The 16,097-nt window shown below is 27.5% G+C and overlaps 3 protein-coding genes across 4 annotated transcripts in view; all 3 read left to right on the forward strand.

The window, feature by feature from the left end:
• Positions 1-69: 69 nt before the first annotated feature.
• On the forward strand, positions 70-1,906 carry LOC101510403 (uncharacterized). 2 transcript variants are annotated; one of them, XM_004505523.4, is made up of 7 exons: positions 70-306; positions 402-531; positions 616-659; positions 830-940; positions 1,030-1,122; positions 1,238-1,350; positions 1,572-1,906. In XM_004505523.4, the coding sequence occupies exons 1-7, from the start codon at positions 212-214 to the stop codon at positions 1,721-1,723; spliced, it is 738 nt and encodes a 245-aa protein (XP_004505580.1). In that variant the 5' UTR covers positions 70-211; the 3' UTR covers positions 1,724-1,906. The 2 variants fall into 2 exon arrangements, with proteins under 2 accessions (XP_004505580.1, XP_027191261.1); XM_027335460.2 differs by lacking the exon at positions 1,030-1,122.
• A 6,942-nt stretch (positions 1,907-8,848) lies between these two features.
• On the forward strand, positions 8,849-11,215 carry LOC101510728 (protein RGF1 INDUCIBLE TRANSCRIPTION FACTOR 1-like). The gene is made up of 4 exons (XM_004505524.4): positions 8,849-9,036; positions 9,177-9,371; positions 9,746-9,961; positions 10,357-11,215. The coding sequence occupies exons 1-4, from the start codon at positions 9,034-9,036 to the stop codon at positions 10,594-10,596; spliced, it is 654 nt and encodes a 217-aa protein (XP_004505581.1). The 5' UTR covers positions 8,849-9,033; the 3' UTR covers positions 10,597-11,215.
• A 2,746-nt stretch (positions 11,216-13,961) lies between these two features.
• LOC101511052 (zinc finger CCCH domain-containing protein 16) overlaps positions 13,962-16,097 on the forward strand; it is a 6,359-nt gene continuing 4,223 nt past the window's right edge. Inside the window, exons 1-4 of the mRNA XM_004505525.4 lie at positions 13,962-14,166; positions 14,265-14,496; positions 15,146-15,237; positions 15,865-15,960. Coding sequence (XP_004505582.1) covers positions 14,132-14,166; positions 14,265-14,496; positions 15,146-15,237; positions 15,865-15,960 — 455 coding nt within the window. The 5' untranslated portion in view covers positions 13,962-14,131. The remainder of the gene's footprint in view (positions 14,167-14,264; positions 14,497-15,145; positions 15,238-15,864; positions 15,961-16,097) is intronic.

The following is a 16,097-nucleotide window of genomic DNA, read 5'->3' on the forward strand; positions in this document are numbered from 1 at the left end:
CAGTTTCACAAAGACTAGGAAGGAAAGATAGAGGTATGTTACTTTTCCGTCATTATCACTCACATTTTTCTGATGCAACATCATCATCAAATAATTAGTTTTGAGAAGAAGAAAAAAAAGCTGTATTGATAAAAAAAAATGTCGAGTTCCGCCGAAAATCAACAACAACGTGACTTTAACACGACATCTTGTTAAGGTGAGAGTGAAAGCAATGATGGTAGAGATGTTCTTTTGGAAGGGAAATAACCTGCTTCAACAATTTGAAAATTACTCTAATCTACTTCTTCTTTCTGGCCCTCCTTCTTCGTACTCTCTCTCTCTCTCTCTCTCTCTCTCTCTCTTCAATTTATTTAACTCGTTTGAATTATTATTCTTCTTATGAATGAATGAATATTGTACAGCGGGAAGACTTCACTTCTTTTCCAATTTGCATTCAATATAGCTGCACATGACTCCAACTCTACCAACCCAAACGTTCTCTTCATCTGTAACCGCCACAGGTTGGATTTCAAACCCCCTTTTCTATCTCAGGTACCTACACTCTCTCATAATCCTCTTTCCTCTTCATTTATTATAATATACCCTCCCACTTATTAAATCTTTTCATTATTTCAGGGTATTGATCCATCTTCTAATGTCTTCCACCGTATACGAATCAAGTATATACTATAACCTTTCTCTTTTTTACTAAATGTGTCAAACATTTACATTCATTCAGAGTATAGTGATATTGCTTCACACATTTAGGGGACTAAATTGACTCTTTACTGAAACTGTTCTTTCATTATATATTTGTGCAAATTAATTATCTCTTGATTGTTTGAGGTAGGTATGTTAATGATGAAGAAGACATTAGGAACTACTTTGCTGCCTTCCATCTGCATGATAAATTGCCTGATGCAGTTGTTATCGATGATTTTGGAGATTTATTTGACAACAGGTTATTTGGTCTTAACATAATCATAAACTGAACATCTTTTTATGTGTTTTCTATTTGTCTTTTTGATTTTGAATTCTGATATGAAAAAGGGTATGCCAACAACGATATTCTAATCCCCGCGGGCGAGACTTGGCCATGGTCAAGAGTCTAGCCTTGTGTCACAATGCTATTAACTATGCAAAGTGAGTGTTCATTAATCATTGTTATTCAGGATTATGCTTTGTTTTTGTTGGAGGCAAGGTGTTTAACTCTTATAATGCACATAATGATAAGCTTTCTTTCTGTATTCTCTGGCAGTCAAAAAGGGTCTTGCAAGCTTCTCTTGTCGGATACTCATACTCACCAGGGAGACTCACCAAGGTTTCACTTCATCTATAAGAAATGGATACCCACCACTTTTACAATTAAAGGTTGCCTCAATTGGTCCCTTTGTCCACTTGTAGATTGCATATCAAACATTTAAAAATTCAGTGCTCTTTCTTGTCATGGATATAGGGAGTGATATCTACTAAGAGTTTAGTAACTATACTGGCACATGTTTCACATTCAATAATATGATCAGACATCTATATAAAACTTATTTATACTGTTAATGCATAAAAGTTAAATTCATTTATTAATTGTCTTGCAGAAGGGGATATATCTGGATCATTTATTTTGAAAGGTAGGAGCTATTCGCGAACTGATAACACAGCTACTGGTAGTATGAAAGCTGCAAAGTACTCTATAGCTCTTCAATATCTGGTCTTTGATGGACTTGTCAATAATGATCAAATAGAATAGAAATTTACCTCGTCAACAAGCAGAACTGATTGATACCCAAAACTGAGTCATATCATATATTCCCTTGAAACTAACAACTATACTCAATCATATAAATAACTTTGGTTTTGCCTGCATCTTCGGTGAAACCCTACGAATCTCAGTTGTTTTTAAATGAATTTTAATTTTATGATTTATATCTTACATCACATTTCTCTAGTTTTGATTCAAAGTTCTAGTTGATGTGACACCAAGTAAATAAAAGGTGGCAATTCTTGTGCTTAAGCCGTAGTTAACTAGTAATCGGATTAGTTTAGTGCAGTGTTTATGATTTAGTGTATGTTTCTTTTTCCAATTGATTCAGGAATTTGATAACCATCACAAAACCCAATATTTGGTTTTGTGACTTCAGTTAACTATGAAGAGTAGACCAGCATGAACATGTGTCCCTTGCTGCTGGTATCTCTAGATCGACTATTAGATTGTCAATTTATATCCTGTGGCCAAATTCCAAGTATTAACAACTAGTACATTGTTAACTTAAGAAGAGTAGAGTTGTTGGCAGGTAAATAAATAAATAACCCTCAAGCTCCAAAAAGGCATGTTTGATTGTTTGGATTTGTTTGATTATGGAGCTTTTTTTGTTGCTGTTGTTGGAATAACTCTTAAAAGTTAAAATTTAACCATAAACTAACTATTATACATAAAATAAAAATCTTAGCCATGTTTTGTCAAAAAAAGAAACTTCTTGGGCATGTAATATACATCTTTTTGGTTTGAGTACATACAAAAAAATGTAAATTTTCTCATGAAAAAATTCCGTTTTAATCTCTGAAAAGGAGAACATTTGTTTTTGGTCTTTGTTTTATTTCTAGTTCTTGAAATACTTTATCTATGTTGAACTAGTACTTGTAATATGCAAACTTCTCAATGAAATATTATAAACAAAACATGACTACGTCTCTTCTATTTAATAAAATAGAATTTAAACAATAGACTTTAATTTTTTTTATTGATATTGCATAGATTATATGTGATCAATTATCCTTTTTAATGTGTAATTTGATTAAATTTTGCTTATATTTTTTCTTGACAGAATACAAGGATTCTTTTATTTTTGCTTGTTAAAAAATCAACTCGGTACAAAAAATAAACAAAACGATGAAATTCGATAAAAAATGTTTATATCTTCAATTACAAAGTAGTTATATTTCCATCAAAGAATTAGAGTTTACAAAGTTACAACTTATATCTAAATGTTACAATCAGATTACAACAATATTCTTGAATCCTTCTCTGGACTCATGAGTGAACTATATCTAAAAGCTTGAAGGATTGTACTAATTCTATTCTTTTAAATATGAATATTAATTAAATTGAATTTGAGCATTGCCAAACTTTTATAGATTTGACAGCGTGATTGAGAATAATTCTTTTTACTACATTTCTCTCTCGGTTAAAGTGAATAATGTGATGCATTTAGCATGTGAAAAGTCTGTTTTTTTTGTTGTTGTAACATTTCTCATTTGAAAAACATATATTAATTCGAAATTCCAACCACAACCTACTCAATAAGTATTTAACACACGTCAATCACTATTTTTCCTTATAAATTTCTTCAAATAGATGATGACTCATCCTTTCATCCTCTTGCCACAATTCACTCTACTAAGTGTGAATGACTCAACCACGAAAACATAGAGACACCATTGCCAAATTCGACCTACTTTGTCCTGAACTCGTCTTGGTTCACATTCTCCTAGCTAGAGAAGAAAGCCAAACAGAAAAAAGACACCCTATTAATCTATATTTTTTAACAAATTAGGAAATTATTAGGATGAACTAGTGTCTATGTAATTTATAATCTGGTAATTGAAAATTATTCAAAATTTTGACAATAAATAACTGATGTCGTCACCTTTAAGTTGAAATTCAGAGTCTTTTAACTTTTTATAGTTGTAATAATGACATAATTGATATTAATTTATAAAAATAAAAGAAAAAATATAAATTAAATTTCAAAACAATAATTTTTTGTCTTTTACCAAACTATGAGCAATTGGATCACTATCTGAGTTTCCAAGGAGTAATATTATAAGTTTCTACTTACAAAAAATTACATCAATTGTTGTTTGAGATTCAAACCATTTTCAAGCATTGGTTCAATGTAAATCATATTTGACAGTTCACCTCTTATATGTGGCCAACAAATATACTATCTTTAGAAAAAGTTTATTCACTTTCATTGCATGTAAAATCAATCTTCTCTTAACTCAGCACAGGTAATAACAAATTTGATTTTCTTTAAATAAAGTGTCAAATTTTGTTTTGTTAACCAAACTAGGTGTTTGAAGAAAAAAAAAACAGTTTTTGAATGTATCGGACTTAATTTAAAAATGGGGTTTTAGTAATCTTTTTAGAAAAAAAATACAAATAAATATTTTTTTTTCTCTTTACAAGTTTTTTTGTATGTATTTAAATGTGAGAAATTTTATTTTTTCACACAAATTGTGGACTTCGTCGATTTAATTCCTTTTAAAAAAATAAAGAACAAACAGATAAAATGTCTAAAAATAATTATTAATTAAAATTAAGATGTAATAAATAAATTCGTAAAATATTATTCGTTGACAGAAGATAACATCTTACACTTAAATATTCATGATTTTCAATTTCATAAATGATTTTGTCAAAACTTAATTTTGGGAACCAACTAATCAACACCATTTTTCATTTTAGGACCACTTAGGGTTTCTTTGTACCTAATCTTTGACAATGTAAGATTGGTTTATATTAACTTTATTTTCTCAAATGCAAATTACATTTTAAGAGATTAATTTATATATATATATTAATTGATACAAAAATATATATATCATCATCATATTTTATTTATTTAAAAACAGAAATATAAGTTTTTATTTTTATTTTTTGTATTTTATGTTTATTATAATTTCTTCTATAGAAGATAACATTGTTGACACTAAATGAGAATATATTTTTTAGTTCAAATGTCAATTTGTCAAGTTGTGAGAATTTACCTCTTAATTCAATCTTTTTGCATTTATCATACTTATTAATAATGTGTCATTTAAAAACTGTAACATTTATATTGTATAATTAAATTTTTATACACTCAAAATATTAGTATTGAAACTTTTACTTTTTATTTTAAAATAAAGACGATGTATATTCATTTGTTTGATTAACACCCACGCTAATTTTACATGTACAAATTAAAATCTAAATTTATCTAATAATGAACACATCATCATTTCACATTAAATAATAAGACTTACTAATATTTTAATATTATATAATTTAATGAGATTTAAAACAGTGACGTATTGATTATATTTTTTACAAAGTGACGTATTGGTTATTGATTGTTTTAGTTTACACAAATTATAAAATAAAATAGTACATGTCTCTCATGTATTATAGTGAATAGGTTAAATATACCGAGAGCAATAAGTAGGGTCGACTCAACATATTATGAAGTTTAAAGCGAAACTATTATATATGACTTTTTCAAAAATTAATAAATATATTATTAATATTTTATTTAATAATTATAGAAATTTTTTTTAGTAAAATTAATAGTATTTCAAATCTATGTTTTTTTTAAATATTTTTTAATAAAATAAAATAAGACATTTCAACTATTTTACAGCAACGTCAAGAACTCATGTAAAAAATTTCATCTTTTGGTTGAAGAAGAAAATAGTGTGTATACTACGTCTACACTTCAACAACTCATGTTAACAATATGTTCATGACTTGTTTCATGATTTCTCAATATATAACTAATATTTCCGACGTGGGCAATGTGCTCACTTTTTGTCTCATAATTTCTCAATTTATAATTAATATTTCTCTCATCTCTACTATCTTCGTTAACCAACAAGTTATATTAAAAAGATTATTAAATAATTTGCAACAACAAAAATTAAAAACCAAAGTATAAAAAAGATAGAAAAATATTTTTTGGTGAGACCGAAAGCAAGCTGTCTTATTTGGATCAAAAGAACTCCTACTACATGTAATTGAAAGTCAAGACTGAGACCCTATAGAAAAACTATCTGACACTGTTCATTAACATGTCAACGTATTAAAAAAATGAATAAAATATAAATATTATATATATATATATATATATATATATATATTTATTTTAGCAGATACGTTTACACCGATGTTTAATAGACGAAAAAAATTAATAACTATTATGAAATATTGGTGTAAAACTATTTTAATGATTTTATATGGTTCATATCAATTAAATTTAATTTTGCAAATGTAAAAGCTACAAAAACAATATTGTTAAATATAATTTTAGTATTTTATATTTTATTTAATATTTGTTTTGATCATTTATCTTTATTATAATAAATTCTATTATAATTAATTTACAACTGTGAGGTTCAAGTTCGAATCTAAAACAAAATATTCAATTTAATAATATTGATATTTGTCAGTTGAGTTAGAATTCAATGATAAATATTTTATCTTTTATAAGTAGTTTATTTTAATGCTTGTCACAATAACAAAAATTATAATAATATCTAGTCATTGAAATTTTTGCTAACTATTGTCCATGTGTATTCTTCAATATAATATTATTTCAAAAAACATTCACATAATCTACTAATAGATTCGTAATTGAAAAAAATTATTCTTATAAATTTTAAAATATATGCAAACTCTTTAAAATAAATAACATTTATCATAATTTACTGTATTTTTATTTTATTTTTATTAATATTATATACTTAACTTTACAACTTATTTTATATTTGATATTAATAGTTAATTTATAATAATAATTATATAAAAAAAATTGTTATGATAATAATTAACATAAATCACTTATAAAAAATAAATAATAACACAAAATAAAAAATTTAAATAAATATCAAATAAAAGATAAACGATGAGACTTAAATAATATAATCCTATCGACAATTATATGTTAGAAATTCTTCGCTATCATATGAGGCTTCTTTGAAGTTAGTACTCCCTCCAAGAAATATCTCGTACCGGTACTCGTTATACAATAACTTAAAAATTAAATTAAGAGTTTAACAATTTTGAATAATATGTTCCACTATGTTTTTTCTTTTACTAATATTTTTTTTTTTGAAAATACTGAATATTTAATTTATAAAAAGTATTACAAGTATTTTAAAAGCACTCTTTAATTTTTAAAGAATGACAATTCTTTCAAAAAAATTTATAGTAATCATAATAATATTTAATTCAAAAAATAGTAATATAACATAACAATTAATTGTTAATTATTAATTATTACCGTTTAAAAAATCAATTGTTTGAGTCTAAGGTTGAAAGCCAAATATTCAAGATATCTAATAAACTTCATCAAAAAATTAGTTCAATAAATTTGTGGTAAAATATGGTTGAAAGACAATGACAGTAAATTAAAATTAGCCGAGATGATCCGATTAAATAAATTACTCAGACTTTCAATATTCTAGTAATCAATCAAGTTTGAACTTTGAAATTCGTACACGGTTTAATATTACTTAATATAAAACAAACTGTTATGTCAAAAACATTAACAAACTATAGTTTCAATTAATCAAAAGGCCCAAAAGTAATTGTCGGTACTAAAATATGAAAAATAGTTTGATCATCACGAAAAAAGCAATATTTATAGCAAGAAAAGCGCATATACTTCCTCAATACAAAAATATATGAGAAAGCAATATATATATATATATATATATTATTTTAGAATTGTAAAAATTATAAGTTCTCATTTATTATTTTAGAATTGTAAAAATTAAAAAAAATTCAGTTAAATTTTTTTCTTCCCATAATATATATATATATATAAGTAAAATTAATTAATGTTTTGTAAAATAAAATTTAAGCAAATGTTCATAAAACTTCTCTCTCTTTTTCTTTAACAATTACTCTCGTATATAACGATAGTGTGAAGTATCACTGTACTATCTTTCAAATAATTTAACTTTTTATATTTTTTTAATAATTAATTATTTTTGGTTTTAAAAATTCACACATACTTAATATGAAGAAGAGGAATATACTAAATTTTAATATATACTTCAATATATCAAATATCTTTATAATTAATATTTGAATTGTATTTATAAGACAAAATCTAATTTATTATTGATGAAAGATAATTTAGATCATATAGTTAATTTTTTATTAGAATTATATAAGTTAAATATCATTAACTATTTTTTAATATACATGCTTTAATTAATTTGTTCTTATAATTCATTTCAGATTTAGTATTAATTTGATTTTAAATACTCCCTTCAATTTTATATACAAGAGAAAAAAAAAACTCACAACCTTTAAGAAAATTAGTTAGTCTAATTTAACATGTTAAAAAAGATCAATATAAAAAGAAAAAAAATTCAACTCGTTATTTGGTGTTGTCATTTTAACAACAGTAAATTCAAAAGAAACTTTAAAGAATTTATGTGAAATTTGAACTTAATCTAAAGAATTCGAGTAATTCTGTCAAAATTAATTGTATTGTCTGAATTACCCTTTTACAAAAACTTGTTCCATATGAAAATTAAGTTAAAATTTGTTTATATATATTTTAATAATTTAATTTATATATATTATCAATATAATTTTTTTTACACAATCGACAAATAATAATCATGTTAATAATTTTAAAAATAATTATATAATAAATTATATATTATTAATGTTCAAACGATTTTGATTGACTGATAATATAAAAATTATTTATAATATACAAATTAAATTCATATTTAAAACCACAAAAATATACATTTTTAATGTCTATCACTCTAGTCTCAAATATAATAAAAAATTAAGTTAATAAAAATCAAAATTAATATATTGATATAAAATATAGACTAAATAATTTATTATTATTATTTTTGCGCCTATATTCAAGATTGAATATTTGAGTTTAGACTTGATAGAGTATATTTGAAAAGAAAAAAAAAGTTGAGAGGGTGTAATAATAATAATTAAATAGAAAAAACGGAAGGTGACCACATGACTTGAGTTCCTTGAAGAAAACGCAGCCTCGATAGGTTTGGGTTCGGAGTGAGGTTCGGTTAAGAACTTTGAAAAACCAAAGATAAGCACTTTTTTGTTCTCTTTCTCTCTACCCTTCATCACCCGCCACTACAAAACCATAACCTCATTTCCAAGTTCCAATCTTTTTCATTCTCTCTCTCTTTTCACACACTACCATTCATACTTGTACAAATTACAACTTTTTTTTTTATCATACAGAATCATAATTAGCTTAGATTATATCCAAATCCAAACACACAGCAACAAATTCATTCATGGTTAGTATCAATCAATGCAATTTTGCTAACAAATAGTACCCTTTTATCAAACAACCCTTTCATGTTTTTTATTTTTTCAATTTTTATATACCCAATTGAGATTTGTGCTTTTTTGTTTGTTTGTTTTGTTATGGGATTAGGGAGGAGGTATGAATGAAGAAGAAAAAAAGTGGCCTTTATGGTTGCAACCACTTCTCCGAACAAGTTTCTTTGTTCAATGTAAAGTCCACTCAGATTCTCACAAGAGTGAATGCAATATGTTTTGCTTGGATTGTATTAATGGAGCCCTTTGTTCTGCTTGTCTTGCTTCTCACAAAGACCACAGAACAATTCAGGTACTCAATTTTGGTTTGAAATCACTGACTTGATTTTGTGTTTGGGATTCATGTTCAATTTGACCCAATTATGTTCAAATTTGATAAATCAAATACTTTTCTGTAGCTTGTTTATGCATTGTTTGGATCAAATCCCTTTGATCAATTCAATAATAATAATAATAAAAAATTCTCCTTTGAATAATTGCTTTTTTTATTTTTTATTTATTATTATTACTCATTTTTATTGTCTGTTGTTGGTTCTGCTTTGATGGATACTTTTATTTAAATTGTGGTATTTTCTTTTGGCTAAAATAAATAATGTGGTTGATAATTGATATTCTCTGATGAAGATTTTTATTTTATTTTATATTTTATTTTATGAATTTTGAAAGATAAGGAGGTCTTCATACCATGATGTGATAAGGGTATCTGAGATACAAAAATTTCTGGACATAACAGAAGTCCAAACTTACATTATAAACAGTGCAAAGATTGTGTTCTTGAATGAAAGGCCTCAACCTAGGCCTGGAAAAGGGGTTACCAATACCTGCCAAGTTTGTGATCGCAGCCTCCTTGATTCCTTCAACTTCTGCTCTCTTGGTTGTAAGGTATATATATATATATATTATATTGTTCAATTTAATTAAACCAAATTCATATACATCTAATTACTTTTTACCCCTTCATTTGATTGCTGTATGATATTTTTTCTATGGTAAAGTATTAAAATGGTTAAAAACTGCATTTTTTGCATCTTTGGATTATATTATTAGTAGCAAATATGGCTTTTTGTTTTCATAAATTTTATGATATTTTTATAGAAATGTTGTACTTGTATGTAAAGTAAAACAATTGTAACTACCTCCTACTTATTTTCTGTATAAAGTATGCAAACATTAAGGTGTACTTTTTCTGTTTCCTTTGAAAAAGTAAGAAAAGATGATAATGAGAGTAGGTGGATGGATATAAATGACCACTTCAACTTTTGATTTTTTCTTGTTAGATTGTTGGAACCTCCAAGAAGAAGTTGAGGAAGAATAATAAAATGTTACTAAGTAAGAAAGATGGGTCTGATGGTGAAGAGTCAATGAATGGCATAAGCAATGGAAGTGGTAGAAACAAAATCCATAGCTTTACACCTTCAACACCACCTCCAACAGTGGTCAATTATAGAACAGCTAAGAGGAGGAAAGGAGTTCCACATAGATCTCCAATGGGTGGAGGAATCATTATAGAGTACTAATAAATTAATAATGTTATATATAGTGGTTTTAATGTCACTTACCAATCAATATTTATACTAAAAAATATACAATAGTTGTTGCCACTTCCTTTAAGTGGTGTCATTGAAAATATCATGTATAATTTACATAGTTGCAATTGCAACACCAGAGCCCTTATCCCCGAGGCCGGTGTTGAAAGGATTTGGATTGCATGTAGTCAATACTGCACGCAGTTCTACGGTCAGAGTATCTGTGACTGTCTGATTAAATTGGACTATTTTGATTTTAAGCTTGTATTTGTAGATTTAATAATAGTAATAACAATAAAATCTATTTGAAATCAGGACGTTCGATTTTTATCAGACGATCACAGATGTAGTGACTGTAGAAATTCATGCAGTCAATTCAGACCTGTGTAGAAAATTTCTACTCTATATTGTATATGGAGAAAAGGGAAAAGAATATAAAAAAAGGAAGAAAAAAATTGTATTAGAAAGCAAGCAATAATGTAAACATAGTGTGGGGAATAGTTGGTTTGGGATGCTCTAAATGTACAGATATTAGTGGTTTGTAGAAAGGAATTGTATAGCATCTAATTTGACAATAATAAAGTTATGATGATGTGTATTAATTATATTATTCCCTTGGTTTGGTACATGACCATTGTTGTCCTTGTCCTTTCGAAGTTGAAAGTATGCATTGTTGGGCTGGTGGAGTAGTGGATAATTAAACTTTTTTAAGTGCTTGATTATTGGCCTTTGCTTCTCTTTTCTGCTTTTGGAGCTTTACTTGTTATGATAATAAATAACTCTAATAGTTTAGTCATGTGATAAAAAGATAAATATAGATTTGCAGGGTTACAGGTGCAATTCCCGTTAATATCATTGAAGAGAGACAAATATAATTCCTTCAATAAGTGATGAACGAACTCTAAATTCTTTCTTAATTTGACTGAGACACCATTTTCTCACCTCAATTTTTTTTAATCCAAACAATAACAATACAATGGCAGTGGCAGCTGATTAGTGCACTAGTACACATAGGATACAATTTTTGGAATGGTGGGTGCGATTGTTCTTTTTTATATGACAGTATAAGATAAGATGTGCTAATTCTACACACTCTGGCTTTACACTTTCTTTTATGGCAAAAAAAATATGTAGGTACTATTATTAATCTTTTTGTTTACTGGAAAGTACTATTATTAATCTTTGATATAAAGGGTAGTACTATTATTTATAAAATGGGTCCTACCGCATAAGAAATGAGATCCATACAAATTAAGAACATTTACATGAATTTCAATACATAATAGAGATAGTGTTGAAAAGACACTCTTGTGTGTCGTTAACCGTCTTTGTAATGCTTTCAATATTCATTCTTAATTAATGTTCAGATTTTATACTACAATTTTTTTTCTTAGCATTTTGTTTTTAATTTGTTAAAATAAAATACACATAGTAATATAGCATGGTAATTAGTGTCCAATGCTCTGCAAAAGAAAACTACTATTTAGTTCTACCTTTTCTATAACAAAATGAAAACAAAAATAAATTAATAAAAATTAATATTTTAAATTAAATAAAAAAAATATTAACTTATTTATATTTATATTTTGGGATGGAGTGAGTTAAAGTTTGCAATAAAAGAAAGTTTTTTGTTTTTTTGTTACACTTCCTTTTATTGCAACATTTTATATCTATTTTGGCTGTTCATTCAGCTTAACGAAGCTCTTGATTATATGCCCTTTAATGGAAAAGTAGCAATTACTTTAGTGGCCATTATTTTGTTTGAATTTTTGTATGACTAACTTGTCATCATTGCCTAGTTGAATAATGCACACATTCAATTATTATTATGCTTAAACAAATTTTAGCTCGTGTAATTTGAGATTGACTTTGTTTTGCTTTTTAGATGCTTTTGTTTGTTTATTTTGTGGCTCACACAACAATACTATGTCCAATCTTAAATATAAATAAAAATACGATCAAAGAAAAAAAAAGATAAAATCTTGAGAAACAACTATTTAATAATCTCTTTGACAAAAAAAAGAAGGGCCACAAAGAGTCTCCCCACACTATAAATTTGAATTACAAGGAGTTAGGGATTAGATTTGATTTGAGAAATATTGATTCTAAAGTAGTATAAAATCTAATTTGGTTATACTATCACTTCATTAATTTTATAAAATTAGTTTTTATTGAAATTGTATATGGATGACACTTTTAATAAATTTTAGAATTAATTTTATGTTACCTCAAAACTTAGAAATCATAGTTTTATGAATGATTTTTGGATTAGAATCAAGCTGGAAACGTAAACAAAATCACCCAAAAAGTGATTATGAGAGCTCCTAATATGAAACCAGGATAAACATATTCTATTACTCGGACTCTGTTAATAATCAATTAGGTAGCAAATTTTAATTAATCATGCTACAAAATAAAGAAATTAATCAAATTACATCTAATAGTCTTTTTTTACTGGAAATTGCATCTAATAGTCTAATAAATTAATAATAAATGTAATCGATTGGAATAAGGTTTGTTTTAATGCGATTAGAATTACATTTAAGAATTAGAAAGTAATTATGTATATAACTTATAAGAAGAAAAAAAAATTAGAAAGTGAGAAATGGTGGAATCCAATTTGGACTAAGGGTGGAGACCGGAAGGTAGCACTTTGTCTACAAAGTGCTATAGTTCTTATAATTATTTCAACACTTAAGTTAATATAAAATTAACTACGATTAGAAGTAAGAGATAAATTGTGTACTTTACTGATACGCGTATGATCATATATATATATAATGTGTTTAGACCTGCTAGTGTGGTAATGATAATGTCTTTGCTAGATTTTCTACAGCAAACTCCTTTTATGTTTTCATTTATCTATTGAAGTTAGGGTTGACAAAGAATATTCCACGTATGCCACAAAGACTTGATTGATTCTGCTTAACGAGCTAATTTATAATCATTTTTGAGTAATTTTTTCTCTCATCCGTAGTATTTTCAGAAGTCTTTAAAGTTAACTCATAATAGTTTTTAGGTGATTTCTTTTCTCACCCTAATGTTTTCAAAAGCCTCCAAAATGTGTTTGAATTGACTACATCAAAAATATAAAATTCATACAAGGAAAAAAACCATTTAGCCATTTATATAACTTTCAATTGAATGTGCCTTGGCCTAATCAATAATTGGTGGCAAAATAGTAAAATCAGAATGTAATTACAAGGTCCACGTCGACAACCTCATATTTATTTTTTTTGACTTAGACAACCTAATTTTCTTTCTGCAAGAATTTAAATAAAATTGGATTATTACTTACAATTTTATTTTTCTTTAGGTTCTATAGATACTTACACTTGACTACGTCCGTAAATTTTAGAATTCGAACGGCAATTTTGAATTATTCCTTTTTCTTTGAAACCTGATTCCCGTTGAAATTTGATCTATGGTGGTTACAACTGGTTTAAACAAAAAAGTTAAAACCGCGCGAGGGTTTATTCGTTCTGAATAAAGACTCAATCAACAGTGTTAAATTCAAAGTCTCACAATGAAAGATGTTTGTAGAAACTTCCAGCGAGGCAGGTCATTCTTCTTCTTCTTCTTCTTCTTAATTTGTTGTTTCTGTTCCATTCTTATTCTTATAACAAAATTTGAATTGTTGTTTGTTGTTAATATTTCAGCTGTAGTTATGGAGAAAGGTGTAGATATCTTCATGTACAACAACAGCCACAGCGAAAATCTAATAATGTTAATGGTTTTGGAGGACAACCCAATTCTCAACAGCACCCAAATACAAACCCTTTTGGATTTGGGTCTGCCTCTTCTGCCTCACAGCAACAGCAAAAGACCAATCCTTTTGGTTTTGGCAACCAAAACACCAACCAGTTGAATGGGAAACCAAACCAATTCCAGGTTCCAAACAACTTCATTATTACATACGAGAGCTTATGTCATGAATGCTTAAATTCAATTAGCTTGTCTCATGGGTTCAACTGATTAATGACTTTTAGTTAAGGTCAGATTGACCGGGAGTACCAAGTTCGAAAATGATTCACTAGACTTTACTTACTTTCTTTAATTACTTTCTGGCCGAACTATGAATTACTTATTGGAAAACTACTTGTGTTGTCAATGTTTGTTTTTAAAGTGAAAATTGAATTTGGAGGTGATAGAATCAAAGAGGGAACGGGATAAACTCCGGATAAGCTATTTTCATAAGTTAGCTTGAGGAGCTTATTAAAAATAAGCTGATTACAGCTAATGACAAATTGTTAGCTATTGTTATCAGCTCAGTAGTCAGCTCAATTAAACACTTGCATAAATGCTTGTGTTGTTAGATAAGTTTAAATAAATTATTTCATATGTCCTCTGGTATGTACACATTGTGAAGTGTTTTTTAATTATTGGCTACTATATTACATGACTATATCATTTATGCTATTCAATATTTTTGGAGTGGCTTTTGTGAGGTTCTCATTGTTATATTTGGTTTCACTTTTCTTGTTAATTTGATGTGTGATTATTTGTTTTAGTATTGATGATTTATTTGCTTCTGAATCAGCCTTTTGAAAACAAATGGAGTCGATCTTCATCCAAACCCCAGAATGGCACTCCACGTCAATCTGATAACCATTCCCAAACGGTGAATCATAAGTAAGAACTGATCAATCCTTCATCCATCTCTCATCAAACATGGATAATTTTCTTGATGTAGTATCAAGTGAGCATGGGGAACAGGGATGAAAATAATGCCACTTAGACACCCATTTACTTCTGATTAAAAATACGAGTAGCAAGGCCTAACCACTTACACTCTGCATAACACACAGACTCATGGTGCCTAGGGTTTTGCCTTTGATGTGAAGATACAAATATGATATATTTCAATTTGTTGCATATGCACCACCTCTGGTTCAGCTGAAGCGCATGACGAGTGCTATGATTGCCTATAATTTGTTAACGAGTGTCTAACATGTGCGTTAGATTGCTTTCTCAATCAAATAAACAAGCATAATAAAAGTTAGTGTCATTATTTTGTTTTCCTTCACCTTTGTAGTCTCTTTTTGGTGTTAACTGGACCATCTCTTGTATCCCCCCCACCCCCATCTAATTATATTTCTTTTTCTATATTAAAGACGTCTCAATATGATGATTTTATTTCCATGTTCTCTATCAATGTTTGTGGTTCTTGCCTTTTTAAAATTTTTGCATTTTGCATTGGTTCACTTCTTCAAGAGTTAAGTTATATATTTCACTAAAGCTTGGTTGCTGTAATTGAAGATGCACAGATCCCGAGGTTTGCAAGCGCCAGATTGCAGAAGATTTTGAGCAAGAGAAACCGCTTTGGACACTTACATGCTACGGTCATTGCAAAGGGTATTATTTTTTATGCATTAGGGTTTAAAAACATTGATCAAACTTGTTTGTAACTATAAATAATATGTTGCTTAATGATGGAGTAAGTCATTGTGTAGTAGTCTAGTAACTAATTCAGTCAGCACACCATGTAGGGA

This window comes from Cicer arietinum, chromosome 6, assembly GCF_000331145.2.
Source record: "Cicer arietinum cultivar CDC Frontier isolate Library 1 chromosome 6, Cicar.CDCFrontier_v2.0, whole genome shotgun sequence".
In the NCBI taxonomy this organism is placed as follows: domain Eukaryota; kingdom Viridiplantae; phylum Streptophyta; class Magnoliopsida; order Fabales; family Fabaceae; genus Cicer; species Cicer arietinum.